The sequence below is a fragment of the Enhydra lutris genome, unplaced genomic scaffold, assembly GCF_002288905.1.
Source record: "Enhydra lutris kenyoni isolate GAN:26980312 unplaced genomic scaffold, ASM228890v2 scaffoldscaffold3, whole genome shotgun sequence".
NCBI lineage: Eukaryota > Metazoa > Chordata > Mammalia > Carnivora > Mustelidae > Enhydra > Enhydra lutris.
Window position 1 is genome coordinate 68,941,563 of NW_019154087.1, and position 20,741 is coordinate 68,962,303.

The 20,741-nt window shown below is 38.0% G+C and overlaps 1 protein-coding gene across 2 annotated transcripts in view; it reads left to right on the forward strand.

Annotated features, from left to right (window-relative positions):
* LOC111154210 (OTU deubiquitinase 4) overlaps positions 1–15,427 on the forward strand; it is a 45,734-nt gene extending 30,307 nt beyond the window's left edge. For both annotated transcript variants that reach the window (XM_022513670.1, XM_022513680.1), the window contains exons 14-21: positions 1,459–1,621; positions 3,680–3,803; positions 4,107–4,162; positions 4,866–4,943; positions 5,951–6,089; positions 7,095–7,355; positions 8,775–8,815; positions 10,385–15,427. In XM_022513670.1, the coding sequence (XP_022369378.1) occupies positions 1,459–1,621; positions 3,680–3,803; positions 4,107–4,162; positions 4,866–4,943; positions 5,951–6,089; positions 7,095–7,355; positions 8,775–8,815; positions 10,385–11,593 (2,071 nt within the window). In that variant the 3' untranslated portion in view covers positions 11,594–15,427. The remainder of the gene's footprint in view (positions 1–1,458; positions 1,622–3,679; positions 3,804–4,106; positions 4,163–4,865; positions 4,944–5,950; positions 6,090–7,094; positions 7,356–8,774; positions 8,816–10,384) is intronic.
* Positions 15,428–20,741: the final 5,314 nt, after the last annotated feature.

The window sequence follows — 20,741 nt, forward strand, 5'->3', positions numbered from 1 at the left end:
AAAGTATTGTAATGTTGGGCCTAATGACTTACCTCTCACTTTTTTTCATTTCTTACTGATATTGGTCTCTGTCTTTGGAGATAATAAAATATAACAGTAACCAGTGCAGGATTACCATGTATGTTTTCACTACGCAAGTGCTGAGAAAGAGTAATGTTGTTGAATGTCTCTGATCCAGCTAACTGCAAATAGGAAAGATTTGGTTCTTGCTGTCTGATGGGTTAGGGTGAAGTAGACAGTTGGGGTGATGGGAGATAGTGGTGAGGTAGTGTTAGCTTTCCAGGAATGCCTGGCACTTGCTGAATCCTCTCAGGGGTCTGAGAAAGACTGGTCTAAGATTGTGAGGGTCCAGATTTGCTCCTCTCCCTTTTTTTTCCCAACTGGGGTTGACATCTGCCCTGTTGGAATTAGGGTGTGATTTTAAGTGGGACTACATTAGGACATGAAGTGGCTATTCTTTATTTTGGAGGTTAAAAAAAAAAAATCAGATGGTATCATTGTATCCTCACTTGTTTATTTTTAAAAAGACTTATTTATTTAGCTTTGTGGGCTGTGGGGCAGAGGGAGGAGAGAATCTCAGGCAGATTTCCCATTAAACTTGGAGCCTGCCTCTGGCTTGATCTCACGACCCTGAGATCATGACCTGAGCCAAAATCAAGAATCTAATGCTTAACTGACTCTGCCACCTAGGTGGCCCCGTGTCACGTCTGGTATTGTGACCAGGTATTTTTTCTGTACGTTTTGGATTTTCATTTTCCACTGTTGTGGAACTGTTAGACATTATAGAAGTATTATTCATACTGCCTATAATAGTTACAAGCCATATAAGCACATTAGGGTTTTGGTATAGGCTAGTAAACTATTCATGAATTTCTTGTCATCCTTCTCAAACCAAAATTATATTGAGATGATGATGGCAGACTTATCTGCAGTTCTTATTTAGTCTGGCGTATTTTAATTTTTATTCTTTCTAGCTTTCTGTCTCTCTCGGTGGTATCATCAAAAAGCAGCACTGTCTGCTTTGAATGTTGCCCTGAAGTGTACAGAAAATGAGAGTGCTCTTGAGATCTAAACTAATAACTTTTCTTTTGAAAGTGAGTTTTATGACAGTATTGGACTATGGCATAAAGAATATATATAGTACTTAAGTTTCTGCTCTAATGAAAAGGAAAAACATCTCAGTTATTTCTGTACCACTTGAAAGTGAGTTATATTTTCCTTTTCTTCTTTTTTTCTTGTCTTCCCCTATTAGTCTTGACTCTGTCATATTGCCATAAGCTATAGGATCTTCCATTTACTAAACATGTATTAGTCAGGCCACCAAAAGTTCTATAATGTCACAGTGCAGCTAAATTAGTCAAATATTTGTATTGCAAAAAAAAAAGTTCTTTTATTTTAGGTACTCCATACATTTTGTCTTTTTTTTTTTTTTCATGACGAGAATGTTTTATTTGACAGAAAACCTGATCGTGAGAGAGCTGAGGATTTTGATCACACGAGTCGAGAATCTAACTATTTTGGCCTCTCCCCAGAAGAACGCAGAGAGAAGCAAGCTATAGAAGAATCTCGTTTACTCTATGAGATTCAGAACAGAGATGAACAGGCTTTCCCAGCCCTTTCCGTATGTATAAGAAGAGGTTTTGAATGTTGTTCACAAACCTTTCCTTAATACAGTGTTTATAATAAACTATAGTTTCTAATGATAGACTGGTAATTTTTTTTTTTTTAAGATTTTATTTATTTATTTATTTATTTGTCAGAGCGAGAGAGAGAGAGGGAGGGAGAACACAAGCAGGCAGAGCAGCAGGCAGAGGCAGAGAGAGAAGCAGGCTCCCTGCTGAGCAAGGAGCCTGATGTGGGACTCGATCCCAGGACCCTGGGATCATGACCTGAGCTGAAGGCAGCAGCTTAACCCACTGAGCCACCCAGGCATCCCTAGACTGGTAATTTTTAAGCTGAAAGGTACTTTAAAGATCATGTAGTTGCCCCTCATTTTCACGTTTTTCATGAGGACGATGAGGTTTGAAGATATTACTTATTGGCAGAGTTGAGGCAAGTAAATTGGTTAGCTTACTAGTTTAGTATTTTCTCTTGAGCCAAAAAAAATACATATATTTTGTTAGCTAAAGTTATGCAATAGAGGTTCATATTCAGTAAACAAGATACATCTATAAAATCAGGAAACTCTTTTTAGTGTCCTTTACTAAACCCACCAGGACCCAGTTAATAGATATAGAAAGAATTGTCATTCAGGATGTTTGCTGTCAGAGGTGGTAATCCATGTAATCCTGTGGCTTTGCCCTTGCTCTGTGTGTCAGATGGCGGGCTATGATGGATACTTCTCTGATGAAAGAAATGGTCTCTACCCTTGGGTCTCTTAATTCTATGGGGGGAGTCAGAAGGGAAAACGATTCTCATGTAAAATGAGGCAACTAACTCAGTTTGGGGCACTGAGGGCCCCTGTGCCTGTGATCTTTCAAATATTGGTAAGTGTACCAAGTACCACGTGATTCAGAGTGGTGGACACTTTTTCTTAACAGTGGATTAAGCAAAATGTAATGCTACCAGGTATACCAGTATAAAACTAAATTAAAGCACTATATACTCAATTCTCTGTCCTCTCACCTCTGTGGAATCCTTTAGAGGTGTGAGATGTTCAGTTGAAACCACTGATCTGGAGTAGTAGTTCAGTCTGGCCACAGAGCTTGGAGCTTATGAATTATTGGAAGATGTGCCCAAATCCATGTGCATTATGCTAAGTAAATTTGTCTCTATGTGATAGATGTTATTTTCCCGTAACATAATGTTTAGATAATAAAAAAGTACAAATCATTTACACTTGTATCCTAGCTTTTTGTCCTTTTGTTGTTGTTATTATAAAATATAACTAGTGTATGTGAATGGTAAAAGTGGTAGTGAATGGTAAAAATACCACTAGTGTAATGTGTGAATAAATTGAGATTTTTTGATGGTTAAAATGGGTCATCACATTCACCATTTTTAGACCTGTCTTGGACTTTATAGTGACTTAGGTTTGTCTTCTAGAAAATTCCTGTCACAGAGGGCTGAGTTCTTATTCTCAGCTGTGTGCAACTCATAGAGAGCTAGAGAAGGAAAGGACTTTTAGAGATAGTTTAACTTAGAAACCTGACTTTGTCCCTTTGTTTCACCAGTTAGAAGGTTAGATCTCATGCAGAGCTTAAGGATTTGCTGATGGTCAGCATTTCAGTGAGAAGAATCCTAGTACACTGTATCTGCTAATTTGACCTTGGGTATTTTTTCCATCACAAAGGTCTGGCCCTATAATGGGCTTTTGAAGATTTGTGTGAAGGGTGCTGTTCTTGGTGCAAAGAACACAAGTGTAATAATAAGTTGGAAGGTGAAGGTTTGGTCAGGGTGGCTTCCTGAAGAAGGGGTATGAAGAAGTCACTCTACTAATTTAGGCTAAAGGTCTGATTGCCTAATATTTTTGACTTATTAATAAGCATATTGCTATAGACTATATAATTAAACAGGAACCCTATGTCCAATTTTTTATAGTTTTGGAAGTATAAAGACATCAGGCTATGAATTTTAATACTTTTAATCAGATGTATGAAAAGATGAATTATAAGACTTTTGTTCATACATTTGTGGGTAGATCTTTAAAACAAAGTATTGGATTTTTGTTCATTTTAAGAGCTCGTCAGTCAGTCAGTCAACTTCTCAGAGTAGCAACCCAGGTGTCCAGAGAAAATCATCACACGTAAGTGACAGAAAAGGAAGCAGGCGGAGAATGGATACCGAAGAACGGAAAGATAAAGGTATGTTATTTCAGCATTTGAAAGCAGATGCTAGAGCTCTGTGTCTGGTTTAAAGTCATAGGCTGGGAAAGAACCCTTTCTAAATCATTAAGTAGTGTAACAGGCACATATCTCACTTGCAGAGAAGCATTGACTCAGGCTAAAAGCATGTTAAATGTTACCCTGAAAACTACATTTTTCATTGACTAAACACAGTTCAAATAGTACTTTAGCCTTTGTCTTCATATTTTGTTGTTCCAGCCTCAGACCTATCTAGTGGCTGATACTGTTTTTTTTTTTTTTTTTAATCTTAATCTGTTACAGACTCTGTTCACGGGCATATTCATTTGGATAAAAAACCTGAGCCAAGCACACTGGAGGTAAATGTTTTAAATAATAATTATATCTCCCTCCCTCCCTAAACATGATAAAATAGCAGGAAGAAGGAGAAGCTGGAGATGATTTCATCATTTCATAACCAAGTATTACAGAAGTAGAAAAGCAGAAAAGTGGGAAAAGATGATGGTATTTGAGAATTCACTCACAAATTATAACCTGTTTCTTCATGATGACCTATCTGAATCAGTGGAAAGTAGCTTTTACTTTCCATTATTCTATAGTAGATTGAGATTTTTGAAGATTTTTGAAACCACATTCCTAGTAAAAACTGCCCAGCAGTTTGGGATGATCAAGATGTGCAGGCCAACTTACCTGTTGAAGACCAGATATAATTGAAAAAATACTTAGTCATGAGAGGGTTCAGTCAGGTACAGGTAGGGTGTATAGGCAACTACGTATACCACTCTATAGGCAACCTTGATTATTCTAGAATGTGGGTTTTGGTTTTTTTTTAAGATTTTATTTATTTATTTGACAGAGATCACAAGTAAGTAGAACAGCAGCTAGAGAGAGGGGGAAGCAGGCTCCCTGCTGAGCAGAGAGCCCGATGCGGGGCTTGATCCCAGGACCCTGAGATCATGACATGAGCTGAAGGCAGAGGCTTAACCCACTGAGCCACCCAGGTGCTGCCTAGAATGTGGTCTTTGAAATATAAAATTTCATTTTTTTTTTTTGTTTCCAAAGAATGTTAGTGATGATAAATGTGCAAGAGTTTCGTCACCATCAAAGTCAAAGAAATTAGAGTGCCCACCTGTAGAGCAAGTAAGTGCATTGTTATATTTGACATCTAATGCTTCATTCTCTGGGTTTCTTATGTTTTTAAACGATCATCTAAAAACAAAATGGGAAGTAGCTTCATAATTTGGGTGTGGTTGTGATTAATCTGTAATCTTTTTGTTGTGTATTTAATCTAGAATGTTTTCAGTTTCTGTGGATTTTTTGTTGTTTCTAAGTAATCCTAAACCCAGTGTGGGTCTCATGCTCAGAACCCTGACATCAACACCTCATGCTCTACTGACTGAGCCAGCCAGGTGCTTCTGTGGAATGTTAATTTTTATAACGCCATTTTTTGGACCTGGAAGCCATACTTCTGAATTGATCTCGAATAAGTTTGTATTTGGTATCTTGTGTTATCTTTGTGGTGGGTTGGGTTGGCTTGAAGGGAAATTACAAATTTCTGCTTTATTTTGAAACTTTAGAGTTGTTTGAATCTTTAACAATCATTTTGTAGAAGGGAGGGAATGATTTTAGAGGTTAGAAAAATAGACACTTAGAAATCAGTACCATCAATTTACAGATATAATGAAGAAGGAACCTGAGTTCTCTTACATGTTTTGGTTCTCTGTCTAATATAGGAGTACAGTTCTTAGTCTTTCCTTGCCTTTCAGTTAACATCCTTCATGTCATTTGGAGAGCAGTTTAGGGTATGTCTTTGTGTGAGGAGCAATTGAAAATAACTCATGAATTTCAAAATGATTTCAGTGGCTTTTGCATTCTTTCCTTAAAAGCATAATGTTCAGGTTGTTTTAGAGTTTGTTTTTATCTCTTCCACTGTCTTCTGTGACTTAGTAGGTAATCCCTGGTTAGGATCAAATTTGTTTGTGTGGAATTTTTAGCTACTGTTTTTCTTCCATTTCTAGGATCAGAAAGAACGTTTATGTAGAAACTATGGTTATGTAAAAGGCGACTGAGGATATATTTGGTGTTAAAATTAGTGTTAAGCAAAATGAATTCTTGTCTTTTTCCACCCCCCCCCAACCCCCCCGAAGAAGCCAGCAGAGCACGTGTCTTTGTCAAATCCAGCTCCCCTTCTAGTTTCTCCAGAGGTACATCTTACTCCTGCGGTGCCTTCTTTACCAGCCACTGTGCCAGCCTGGCCAAGTGAACCTACAACTTTTGGACCAACAGGTTAGATAAGAATTAAAAAATTCCTTGAATCAACCAACAAAAGCCTTCCAAGTCAGTGACTTCAAGTTCTTTTTTAAAATTATTATTATTATTATTATTATTTAATGTTTTATTTTACTTTTTAAAGTAACCTCTACACCCAGCATGGATTTGAACTCCCAACCCAAAGATCAAGAATTGCATGCTCTATTACCGACTGAGACTGAGCCAGCCAGTCGCCCCAGGGATTTCAAATTCTTCATAGCTTGAACTCAGAGCAGGGTTAGTTGTGCGGAGCCTCACAGGTTTTTTTGTGATCCTCTGCTCTGCTTCCAGTGTGAGAGGGCCAGTTTAGTTTGGAATTCATTTGAGATATGCCCTCCAGAATCTCAGGAGCAAGATGTTTGAGCTGGTTGTCTCATTGGTTGCTTTTGTCGCCCAGCACTGACACCACAGTTTGCATTTCCCATCGACTGGCTTTGTATACCTCCCCCTGCCTCAGCCTTTGGACCTTTTGCCTGGCTCTGTCTTGCTCATGTTTGTAAGAGCTATGATTAGAAGACAATGACTCGGGCGCCTGGGTGGCTCAGTGGGTTAAAGCCGCTGCCTTCGGCTCGGGTCGTGGTCCCGGGGTCCTGGGATCGAGCCCCACATTGGGCTCTCTGCTCAGCGGGGAGCCTGCTTCTTCCTCTCTCTCTCTCTCTGCCTGCCTCTCTGCCTGCCTGTGATCTCTGTCAAATAAATAAATAAAATCTTTAAAAAAAAAAAAAAAAGAAGACGACAATGACTCAAAGCTTGTTTCCTGGGCTCGTTTCCTCCTTATGTGTCTAAGAAGGTTCTTAGTGATATAAAAAGTACTTCTTTAGGTTCTTTTATATAGTGTTTTATCAGCTATAGCAATTGTACAGCATTTTTTATTTTTTTTATTTATTTATTTTTTACCTCTTAGCTTAATGAAACCTTACATTTGTGAGGAGAAATAGTTTCACCTTTTTATAGTTTGTGCTTCCTTTCTCTCTTTTGTAGGTGTCCCTGCTCAAATTCCTGTTTTGTCAGTGACACAGACTCTGACCACTGGACCTGATTCTGCTGTGTCCCAAGCTCATTTAACACCCTCCCCAGTTCCTGTGTCAATACAGGCAGTTAACCAGCCCTTGATGCCTTTGCCTCAGACATTGAGCCTTTACCAAGACCCACTCTACCCTGGGTTTCCTTACAACGAAAAGGGAGATCGAGCCATTGCACCACCTTATTCACTGTGTCACACTGGGGAGGACCTGCCTAAAGGTGAGATCCTTCTCTAAGTTCCGCTTGATTTTATTTATCAAGTACTGATGGGGTTTCAGGGAGAAATGTGAATAGAAGTCAGAGGTTATATTACTGAGTAAGCCGAAGGACTGACTTCGAGAAGAAAAGAGATTTGGCTGTCATTTACTTTCTTGCTTCAGCTTTTGTTTGATTAGAATATATTTTTTCTCTGTTTAGTAACTGTCCCTCCCTTGTGTCTTTTTTTTTTTTTTTTTTTTTTTTCCCCCCAACACAGCCTAAAACCATTTTGAATTAAATCTTAATGATGTCACTAAGTAGGTAACCTAAACATTACTGAGTTTTCTCGTCACTGGACTGGGTTTTGAAACTACTTTTGTTCATTCAAGAAAAGAATTACATAACTATATGTACATATATATATTTTTAAAGATATTATTATTAGACAGACACAATGAGAGAGGGAACATAAGCAGAGGGAGTGGGAGGGGGAGAAGTAGACTTTCCGCTGAGCAAGGAGCCCGATGTGGGGCTCGATCCCAGGATACTAGGATCCTGACCTGAGCTGAATGCAGATGCTTAATGACTAAACCACCCAGACACCCAACAATATATATTTTTTAAGAATTTTTTTTTAAATTTGCTTTTGTTTTTTTTTTTTTTCTTAAAGAATTTCAGTTTGCAAAGTTTCCTAGCTGTAGAAAAATTGAAGAGTGTGCCGTGACTATATGCTCTTTACCTGGATTTTTGTGGCTAATTTTGTTAGTGGTTTGATGCTTGAGTCTGTGGATAACTGGTTAATGTCAAATGAATACCTACTAATCTTTTGTTACTAATAAGTTAGGTGTATGTTGATTTTACCCATAAGCCCCAACATTTTTATTTCATAATTTTTTAAACCCCACAGAGTTAAAAAATATGATGAACACCTGAGTTTCCTTCACACAAAATTAATTTTAATCAGATAAAAATCTCAGTTTAAGCCATTTTCGGACTTAGATATTAGCATAGAGAAAGCCTCTTGAGCCTGGAATTCCCCAATAGTAACAGCTTGGTTTTGGTTATATTACAGTTTTTAGTCTATGTTTTATATCACCGGCTACAGAAAACATTTCAGTAGGCAAAATTGTGTTTAGAGCTATATATTGTTTAAGGATAGTGGGGCAGGGGAACCTTTTTTTTTTTTTTTAAAGATTTTATTTATTTATTTGACAGAGATCACAAGTAGACGGAGAGGCAGGCAGAGAGAGAGAGAGAGAGAGAGAGAAGCAGGCTCCCTGCTGAGCAGAGAGCCCGATGCGGGACTCGATCCCAGGACCCTGAGATCATGACCTGAGCCGAAGGCAGCGGCTTAACCCACTGAGCCACCCAGGTGCCCCGCAGGGGAACCTTTTTGAATGTATAATTTTAGTGAGTGATTATTATGTTATTTATTTTTAGATAAGAACATTCTTCGATTCTTCTTCAATCTTGGTGTAAAGGTATTTATATTTTATCATTTTAAAGTTATCTTTAAGTTAATACTGTTTTAAATTGTCAATATTTATATCTTAACTCTTGTCAGTGAATAACCTAAGGTTTACCAAATCACATTTTAAGAACTAGGATTTTTCAGTACTATACAGTTTCTTTTTAGTGGTGGTTGAGGCTCCAGTATTTGCCTGCTTTTCCTTTTAACTGGCAATGGTTAACCTTGTGAGTATATTCAGGAAATAGTCCCTGTCCCCTGGGCATCCTGGTGAAAAGGCCTTCATTGAGGAATTCTGTGAAAGATCTGGGTTTGAAATTCTGTTCCATCACTTTTTTAGCTGTATATCCCTGGGCAAGTCATTTAGTGTATCAGCCTAGCGTTTTTCATTTGTGTTATGTGGATAATATTCTTCCATGTGCCTCATTTATTGAGAGGATCAAAGGAAAGAACTTAGGAGAGTTCTCCAGTGGAAGGTGGTGTGTTCACTAGCAGAGCAGAGGTATCCTTTGGGAAGTGGTCAGCCTATGTCCTTGTCAGTGGTGGATTATCTCCTGTTTTGGATTAATTTCTATGGGTTTTAGACCATTAAAATATGAAGCGAAGTGCCCTACTGTAGTCTACTGGTCATTTCAGCAAAGGTCACTCGGCTAATTTTATTGTCTACAGTACTCATTGTTTGTTTTATATTTAACTAGTTAATGTTGACTTTAGCCAGTTGGTTAATTTGCCAGTTAACTGGTAAATTTTTCTTTATGTTTGGAGTTTAGCTGGCCCTTTGTAGGGGGTAAGATTTGCTTTATTTTCAGTATTTCCATTCTGACTGGAGGTCTAACTTTATTTTTTATCTTATTTTTTTAAAGATTTTATTTATTTATTTGACACACAGCAAGAGAGGGAACACAAGCAGGGGAGAGTGGGAGAGAGAAGCAGGCTTCCTGCTGAACAGGGAGCCTGACACGAGGCTTATTCCTGGGACTCTGGGATCATGACCTGAGCCACCCAGGCAGCCCTGGAGGTCTAACTTTCGTCTGTGCAGTTGGAATGCTCTTAGGGCTCCTGAACCTGTAGAGGCCTGACATTGGGATCATCTACTTCTATACCATTGTTTTTCTGGTAGAGCAGAAAGGTCCAGACCAATTAACTAGTTGACATGGGGTCACATAATGAGTTAGTGGTAGAGCCAGAACACGAATGCAGGTTAAGCTAGAGAGCCAGTGGTTGAGATATTTATTCAAAGCTGGAGGCTCAAGTGCTTGATGGTGGTTGTTTCTGGGACCTGTATCATCCAGAATTGTTTCCATGCAGTTATATCCAAAGGATGGGATTAGTGATCCTGATAATCATTGTGTGAGTTCATCATATTGTCTCCTGTCACCTTAATACCAGGACCTTTGGTTGGTTTCAGGATAGGAAAAAAGAATGGAATCTTAGAGCAGTGACTTAATTTTGTAATTCCTTTTCATGTTACATATCACAGTGATGATACGGTCTTGTCAGGTACGGGGAACTTGAAGCACTCATCTGAACTTCTTCCCCTTCCCCCTCTTTTGCTAATGTAACTGTTTTTTGTGTCTTTTAGGCATATAGTTGTCCTATGTGGGCCCCACATTCTTATCTGTACCCTTTGCACCAGGCCTACCTGGCAGCCTGCAGGATGTACCCAAAAGTCTCTGTCCCTGTGTATCCTCCAAATCCTTGGTTCCAGGAAGCTCCTTCTGCTCAGAATGAAAGTGATTGTACCTGTACCGATGCACACTTTCCTATGCAGACTGAGGCCAGTGTTAATGGTCAGATGCCACAGGCAGAGATTGGACCACCAACATTTTCTTCACCTCTGGTTATCCCTCCATCTCAGGCGTCTGAAAGTCAAGGACCGTTGTCTTACCAGGCTGATCTTGAATCTGAAAACCCTGGGCAGCTTCTTCATGCTGAATACGAAGAGTCACTAGGTGGCAAGAACATGTTCCCGCAACCGTCCTTTGGACCGAATCCATTCTTAGGCCCAGTTCCCATTGCACCTCCTTTCTTTCCTCACGTTTGGTATGGGTACCCTTTCCAGGGATTTATAGAAAATCCAGTAATGCGGCAGAATATTGTTTTGTCCTCTGATGAGAAAGAATTGGATCTGCCCCTGGAAAATCTGGATCTGTCTAAGGAATGTGGTTCAGTTTCCACAGTGGATGAATTTCAGGAGGCCAGAGGTGAAGGTGCACATTCTCTCCCTGAAGCAAGTGTGAGTAAGCATGAAGGCCGGGCAGAGCAGGCGTCCCAGACACCCAAGGCAGATATGGCATTGGCTTCCATCCCTCCTGTAGTAGAGGAAAAGGCCCATCTTCCCACTCAGATTCTAAATAGAGAGCGAGAAACTGTGCCTGTTGAACTTGAGCCTAAAAGGACCATTCCAAGTCTGAAAGAAAAATCAGAAAAAGTCAAAGATCCTAAGACTGCTGCTGATGTGGTCAGTGGGGCCAACTCTGTAGAGAGCAGAGTGCAAAGACCAAAAGAAGAGAGTTCGGAAGATGAAAACGAAGTGTCTAATATTCTGAGAAGCGGTCGATCCAAGCAGTTTTATAATCAGACTTACGGAGGCAGGAAGTACAAAAGTGATTGGGGCTCTTCTGGTAGAGGAGGATATCAGCATGCAAGAGGTGAGGAGTCCTGGAAAGGGCAGCCAAGCAGAAGCCGAGAGGAAGGATATCAGTACCATCGAAATGCCCGAGGACGGCCTTACCGCGGGGATAGGAGGAGATCGGGGATGGGAGATGGCCATCGCGGGCAAAACACTTGATGGTTGTTGCTGTGGTATTTTAGAGCAGAAACCTCTTCTTAGGTGGAATGTTTCTGAAGGCTTTAAGAAAATACATTAAAATAAAAACCCAAATTTGAACTATCTCCTCCCCTCCCCCTTGACCCTCACTCCCATCCTGGACAACAGATTTTGGATATGTGTTCAAGGGGCAAGTGAATTCCTGGCATTGCCATTTTTCTTTGTTCACAATCTGTTTATCAGGTAACTGCCCCCATAAAAAGTAGAAAATAAGTTTGTTAAAGTATTTTTTATAAACAGCTTAATATAAAACTTAGATTTAGTGTTTGGTTTTTTTCCTTATATAAGTTTAATTTTAAATGTTGGAAATGTGTGCTTTATAGTGTTTACTAAAGGTGACAAGAAAAATACCATTTGACACACTATAGATTCCAAAACATAACATTGCACCAAATAGAAACATATATTTTATTATGCAATGCCTTAGTCATAAACTGGGCTCAAATAATTCTTAGCCTAAAACACTGTTGTCTTTTGAAATGCTTCCAACCCAAAGGCCTTTCATCTCAATATCTGTCAAACTTGAATAATGTCTTCTCTTTAATATTACACATAAGGCAGCCTATTAACCTGTGTCTTAGAAATGTTGTATATAGTTCTTTTAATATTCATAGGGTATATTTTTGAATTTTGGTGAGTATTTGTTGAACTTGAGATCGCATACAAGACAAGACGTTTAAGAAATAATAGGAAATCTAATGAAATGGCTGTTTCCACCAAGAATTCCTAGCACTGGTGTAAATATCATGGTGCCTACTTGAAAGAAATGTAGATGCTATGCATTTTGAAAATAATCTGCATCTGTTAAAACTGCAGAAGTTTTTTAATGCCACTTTAACACTAATGCACTGACAGATTTAAATATTTTGAGAAGAAATGTTAAAAATTTTTAGCTTGACAGGTTTCTATGGAGTTACTGTGTTTTGTTTTTCTCTTTGCACCATTGGTTATGTGTATCACTTTACATTTGCATGTTCAACTTGTCACTCGCCTGGAACTATTGTACAAAAACAGGATGATTGTGATTTCTAGTTCTTTTCTAGAGGATGCTGCTAGAAACAGGTTGCTTTGCAGTTTATGGCTTGTTTACCCTTTCGGTAATCTAGCTCTTCTGATCCTGCTTCTTTTCCGTCTTTGCAGTATTCACAGAAATTCCCTTTGCATGTTGCACTCTCAGTTGGAGATTTAACTCTGAAGCAACACAGTATTCATGCCTCTGTGTTACTCTATAAAAATAACTGTAGCTTATGGTTCTTATTTGTACATACCGATGTGAAAAATCTACCCTTTTTCTTATGTTCTCTTTTGATCAGGAAGTTTGAGTGCTATGCAAAATAATGTAGTAATTTCTCTTTGCATGCCATGTGTAATATACCTAGCCAAAAATAGATTTTGTTTTTTAAAGGCAAATACAATTCACTTGAATTTGACAAACTGAAGCAGATGAGTTTTCTGGGTTCTTTGATTACCCACAGGAATGTTTGGATGCCAGCTAGGCTCAGTTGAATCTCCATTGTACTGTAATAATGGTTATTTACCTCTGTGTTGTTTTAATTACTAATGTCTGTGTAACTGCTGATTTAGAAGTGATTAGCATTTAGATGTTTTGTAACATAGGATTTTAGAGAGCACTTTGAAAGATAACATTTTATTATGATGGTGCTAGGTAAAAATTTGTAAAGATGGATGGTTGTGTAGAAAAAAAATTTGAGGGTACTTGTTGAAAGAAGTTTCTTTTGTCACCTTCTAAGCGAGAACAATTGGGGAAGGTACTGCTGAAGCCATTTTTTTTTTCTTAGTTAACATCAACAGTTGTTAATGGAATGAGAAGATTGCATAGGGTCCCTCCACTTTCAGCTAATGCTTTTTAATGTCACATTAGCTTATCTGATAATTTTTATGAAAACACATTTAGATACAATGATCAGATTTAAAAGTTCAATAGAAGTTTGATCTCAGGAGTCCGAAAAAAATTGCTCTTTCCAGTGTCTTTCATTTTATTGACTGAGATTGGAATCTCTCTTTCTTCTGGAAATGTCTAAAACGTGGGTAGGGAAGAATACTGTTCATTTCTTCACTGTCGCTCTGTCTTACCTCAGTTGAGTAGCGGAATACTCTCTAGTTCCTGCAGGAAATACGGATTTGCTTCCTGTTTCCCAAATCTTACCTCCAGGACATGATGGAAACAGTGCTGAAAGAGAACGTTAGCAGATTATACTTTACGCAGTGACCTCTGGAATAAAAGAACTCTGACTTTTGATAATTAGTTTTGAAATTATTAGTCTTTGCATGAAGGTCAGTTTAATTTTTTTTTTCCTTTAGTTTTGTTTTAAATGTATTATTAGTGCAGGGGATTTTGCCTTATGCTGAGGTCAAACTAGGGCCGAGCAAGCTTTTGTCCTCCTTCATTTTAACTGAGTCATAAGGTATGTTGACATGAGATATGATGTTCCTATATAAGAGAAAAACAGAAGCTTAGAAGTGAGAATCATTTGTCTTTTGAGTTAGAAATTATGGAAATTCACTGTAATAAGATTACACACATTTTGAAGAACACAGATGTTAAGAACGACCAAAGCTCACCTGTTCATTTTTGTTAGTTGTTTTTGCTGAACTTGGTCCCTGTCCCTTCCCTTTTAGTATCGTGTGCATTTCTCTTCAAGTCTAGTTTCCTCTCAGTTACATCTGCGGCTCTTGTTCCATGTACTCATTGGCAGTAGGACGCTAGCATCTGCACAGTCCTCATCTTGTTTCCTGTTAACCCGTATGTTCATTTTCATGGCTGACCTAAATTCAGACCCTGTCTTGACCTGGCAGGAGTAGGTCTTCCCAAACCACGATGTTGATAACAGCTTATTGATGCAAACTATGTATATTCTTGCAGTGTGTTTCCTTTGTGACTCAAGGTTGAATTAAAATGCCTGTGAACTGCAAACTTGCTTATGATTGACTTGGTGCAATAAAGTTCCTTTCTAACCATTTCTGGTTTAGAAAACATTCAGCCATCCTAGAAACTAGCAATATTTATTTATGCCTCATTTATTTTACCTTTGGTTTTAGATGAGGTAACCTTAGTCTTTCACTTATGGGTACTAAGCAAGGTCCATTTTAGTGTAGCTGAAGAGAATGCATATTTGGCTACACAATTTCTGTTTACTGTATTTTGCTTCCTATTTAATGTCTAAATGCTATTGTGTTTTTGTTTAAAATCTTAGTAATGGCTCAGTTCCAGTATGTCAGTTTCAAAGAACTAAGGTTTTGCTACTAGTATCAGCCATTTACTTTCCCACTAATTGGGATTTCCCTCTAACTGGGAATTTTTTTCCCCCCTGAGATGTAAGTTTTAGAAAAATCTTAGAAGAGGGGTGGGTGCATGTCTTAATGCTGGGAAACAGCAACTTTGGGGTTGAATTTACTTGAATGGATTAAAAATTGCATTGTTACAGAGCTAGAAGAAAATTTATGTATGAAAAATGATAATAGCCTTACACTGAGTACAAATAATACTTAAAAGCATGTGAAGATGTGATCATTTGTGATGTTACTTGTAAAAAAAAAAAAGTATATATACATATCTTTTGAAGTGTTGAAAGGAAAATAGTACTTTATATTCTTTATCATATCACTTTTTGTAAGTGTTGAATATATTCCTGTTTATTTTTCTATGTTCTGTTTTGTAGCCTTAAGAAGTGTTTCAAACATATCTGAATGTATAAAATAAGAGTAAATGCCCTACATGGTGTGATGCTGCATTATATATAAAACTGTGTGCATATATTAAATTTTGTCTCTGGATTCTGCTTGTGATTCTTTGGTTTCAGGGCTAACCAAGCAATATAGCATATTAATCTTAAGAGGAGTTTTAGTAAGCATCTAAGAACAAGAGATGATTTCCATGGTTTCTGTTCAGTCAGAAGACAATTCTAGTATATGCAACTAAAAACCATGTGGGATGATTTGTAATCTATAGGGTAGGTACTGTTATTTTCCCTACTGAATATATATAAAACTGAGATAGGCCAAGTAGTTTAATTTGACTAAGGGGGGAGCTAATAAGTGGTAGCCCTGAGTGGTTTTAGAGCTAGTGCTCTCTACCATTTTTCCAGCATTCATGAAATGAAATGGGATGTTTAGACTAAGAATAATTTACAGATTAAGTGACGTTTTTTAAAGTTAGTATTCAGTACAGGCGTATTTTATGCTGCTTTGCTTTATTGTCCTTTGCAGATGCTGTTTTTACAAATACAACATTTGTGACAGTCCTGCACTGAGCAAGTCTCTTGATGCCATTTTTCCAGCATTTGCTCACTCTGTCACATTTTTGGTAATTCTTGGAATATTTCAAGCTGTTTCATTATATTTGTTGGGGTGAACTGTTATCAGTGATTATTAGGACTTGCTGAAAGCTCACTTGATGGTTAGCATCTTTTAGTAATAAAATATATATACATTTTTTAAAAAGATTTTGAGAGCACAAGCAGAATGAGGGTCAGAGGGAGAAGTAGACTGCCTGCTGAACAGGGAGCCCAATGTGGGACTCTATCCTGGCACTCCAGGATCATGACCTGAGCTGAAGGCAGATGCTTAATGACTGAGCCACCCAGGTGCCCAGCAATAAAATATTTTTAAGTTAAGGTTACGTGCGTTGTCTTTAGACATAATGCTATTATCGCACACTTGTAGTGTAAACATTTATATGCACTGGGAAACCAAAGAAATTGATTACCTTAAGACCCACAGTATCGCTGAAGTTTACCTCTATTACTTGTCTAATGAAGAAAGATAAATCATTCAAAGTTTTACTTGAAAACTGAAGTAGCAGGTACACTTAAGCACTTTGAAAATCCAAGTTCCTTAATGCTGTTTAATCTACTTATTATATGGACTTTGTCTTAAAAATGGCTTACCGGGGAAGGAGAGCCTGAAAGAAAGGCTTCCTTTTCAGTACAAGTGTTTGGCGGAGAGGTGATCTGGGAACAGAAGCGGCAAGCTGGGAATGTTAAGTTGGTTAGTTTGGGAGTGCCCAAGTAGGTGAGTGAAGTATCGCAGAACCTTGGAATGTAGGAAAAGGAAGAGACGGGGGGAGCATTTTGCTGTTAGCGATGTGAGTGCCACGGTCTTTCCCCACGTAGTCAGTAGAGAAGCTGTGGAGTATGAGAAAAGCAAGAAGGGTGTCTTGGTAGAGCCCTTTCACAATTGGTCACTTGAAGTGGATGGGATAAAAGGTGAAACCAAGTGACCAGAAATGTTCTATATAGTTTCTCTTAAAGCTTTCTATAATTAGGGCTTGCTTTCCACTTTGTCTAGGGAATAGTATGAGACTACTACAGAAGGAGGTTAAATAGCTTCCTTGCATAAACCTTAAATTTATAAAGCTCTTCTTAAAGTGTGAATCAGTGATTCATCAGAATAGTGAAGCTACAAACATTGGTTATAAAAAAAAAGTTAGCATTTTTAGATCTGACTTTATTAGAAGTTGGAGCTTCAAAGCCCATCCTTTTTAAATACATACCATACCTGTGATTATATTTCCCACTTAAGGAAAAAAAAAAAACTAGATCAAAGATGTAAATACAGATGAACAGTGTGATTCTCATGGCCTCCTAGCCCTTTTAATATTTTACTTAACTGTCAGCAAAAATTCTGTGTAGTAAGCTAATTTTTTTCTTTTAAATGAAGACTGGCTTTGGACTAACCATCTGCTTATGGAGTAGAAAACAACTAGTACACCTAGGGATGTACATATTACTATGTAACTTCTTGCGTATTTCTTGTGAATTCTGAATTAGAAGTCAGTAAAAGCATTTAAGTCCTTCGTAATTTTATAAGGCATATGTAATTATATGGGATATTCACATATTAGGGCCAAAAATGGAGACCAGAAACTGGAGGTACAGATTTGGAAGTGGCACGAGGCTGCAGCCCGTGAGAAGGGATGGATGGACATGGTTGACAGTCTGATTAGCTGAGAACTGTGTAGGTCTGAGCGAGACTAGGGCACATGCAAGGTTGGAGGCTGGAACTAACACATTTGTATTAAAGCTAGAAGCATCCCACTAAATAGGGCAGTCAAAAGAGTGAAAAGTCCCTATACCTAAAAATCCCGAACACTGAGCATGTTACTCTTTCAAAGTGGCTCCCAGCTGGTGGTAATACACTTGGGTCACCTGGCAGAAGCTCATGTAGAACCTTTGGAGACAGACCTCAGCCAAGGAGGCGAGATTACTTGAACAGGAAACCAGTTTGACTTACCGTAGCCTAAATAAACAGATGCACTTCCCTCTCCTGTTAAGTCTGGAGGGGAGGGCACTTGGCAATTAAGCAGTTTTAATGCGAAGACTAGCAACCTTAGCTGCTTACTTTGAATTTACTAGTTAGATCTGGGTCAACATGGCCATGCCTAGCTGCAAGAGAGATTAGGAAAACACCGAGACTCATGACTAGCTTAGCCCATTTATGATCCACCATCTGGGGCTGGGCACATGCGACCCAGTCAAACTGCAAGGAGAGAGGTGCTGGTGAGTAGGACACTGGGTGGGAAAGAAAACGGAAGTGTTTGGCACACCAAACCTCAGAACTTTCAGAGATAGAACCTCACTAAACATCAATTCACAGGCCAAATTACAATTACAGGTTAAGTGGTAGTTCAAAATACTAAAACGGGGGTGCCTGGGTGGCTCAGTCAGTTAAGCATCTGCCTTCAGCTCATGATCCCAGAGTCCTGGGATAGCGTCCTACATAGGGCTCTCTCTCTGCCCGCCACCCCCCCCCCCCCCTTGTGCTGTCAAATCTTAAAACACTAAGACAACAGAATAAAAATTATAAGCTCCTGTATAACTGCTATCTTGATAATTCTACCTGCTCCAGTAAGTGTGGTTTTTGCTTTCTCTGATCCCTGCCATGAGTATGTAAAAACCTCAAATTTCTATCTTGAAGGCACTGAAAATTTACAAGTGCCTGTATTCATCCCTTTCTATTAATCTCCATGCCCAAGCTGATTTCTGCCTCCGACTTTTCATTTATTCTGCCTTTACGTTGCAAATTTATCATTTGTTGTTATAGGTGCTATTTTTCCCCGAGAGCTACCTACTCCTTCACTTAGCCCTTTATGACTCTCCAATCCAGAAGTTTCTCTTCTGAACCCCTAGGTGTGCATCATATGCCAGACACTGGGTTGAGAGCTTGACATAAATGTATCTAAATGTTAATGGATACCAAAGAAACCCTAGAACCAACTGAGTAGTTTATCCAGTCTTCCTACTTTCTAGCAAATAGTTTCATTCTTTACACACAGAAGACAAACTACATGCCAGATGCCAAAATAGCAGTTATAAGCAAGAGATTTGAGACTGGGCTTCAAGATGCTAGAGTCTAAAATTATGTTAATATTGCCGTACACTGGTTGAACATAGTACAGATTATCTCTTTATTGAAGATGTAAAAACAAATTATCTCTAAACAGCTGATACATACAGCATCCAAAATTCAAAAGGTAATGGCTATATGTGTATTTATCTCAATTTCTTACCTGTTCTTTAACAAAGTTGTTATTCCCCAAAGGCTTATTGTCTTGAATATTTGGTATTTTAATATTTTGTATATTTTCATATAAATGATGTGTTAGACTATTTAGAGATACTTACCAATTAGGACATATTGAGCATTCTTTCTAAATGTAATAGCTAATATCTGCACTGTTGGTGTATCTGAGTTGGTATTACTGATTTTTATAGAAAAACTTTTTTATGTTAGCACAACTGTAAATTCTTATTGCTATATAAAAACTTAAATCCATATTTAAAAAATTTTCATTTACATGAACAATATCACAACTAATACATATTCTGTCATCAGCAGTTAAGTAGAGCTGTGTTCTTATCACAAGTGCTTTCTCTAGGACAGAATACGGAATCAGTAAGTAAAAACTTTTGTCTTATTTTATTCAATATACTTGAAATAATCATTCACAAATTTAACCTATCTTTAAAAATAGGCACTACTTATTTTAGTATAATCCCATTTATGTACAAAACAAACCCTTTACATATTCACACTTAGGTAAGTGCACAGAAAAAAACCATAAAAGGATATATATTATTAAATGCAAACACTGGTAACCTTTGGGAGGGTAATGTGAGGAGAGATCGTAACTTTTTATTACATGTATTTCAGTAGGTTTGAATTTTTCACACAAACATGTATTTATGGATTACTTGCTCCTAAATTATTTTTTTAAAAGGCCTAATTGGGGACCAGTTAAACCATATTTTCTATTCACCGTCTGCACCGTAACACTTGTTTCAAGGAGCTCTGAAGTCTTCAGTAATTTCCAATTCTATTTTGCTTGCCCCATTAATTTATTTAGTAAACTCTTTTCCTCACTTGTAGTATAAGTTAGTTCCAGTTCAGTGCATTAGAAGTGTAACTGAAAGTGGTGTCACACTACAACCCACTGTTCAAACTCAGGAACTCAAAAGATATGGGTAAGTTTTTAGAGGTCTTGCTACATATAGTATCCAAAATTGCCCCCCGCCCCCAATCAAATAGATTTAGATCATGTCCTCTACATTCAAACATGGAGGTGAATGTATTTGGTACCAAGAGGTACTTTACATTGCTATCTGGGGACTTGTTTGCGTTAATGTTGCCTTTAGGAAAGTGGCTTACTCTCCTTGGCTGCCCATTAGAAATCTGTGGAAGTTTAAAATTACACAGATGCTTAGGCATCAGCTCTAAAGATTTTGAGCCTATACTTTTAAAGGAAGCAAATATTCTTTAAAATGCTTTTCCTAAATCTTGATCAGTGATTGTACAATTGTGTAAAGAATGTTACTTTGACAATTATAGAATATAGAATTTTATGGAATACTAAAACTGAGTAATTCATAGTAAAGTTAGGGTTTTTTCTGGTGGATGGGGGGGGGAAGGGTGTTGAAATGACTTTTGATACTCAAAAGATATTCAAAAGCACCAAAAACATTGTAAACAATGCTTAAGTTGGGAACATGGCCATTTTCCAAACAGTGGTGTTTTATAGTAGTAGATGCTCTTCCTTTGAAAGTCTCAACACCCTGAAAACCTAGTGCAAAGACTGAAAACAAATAACAAA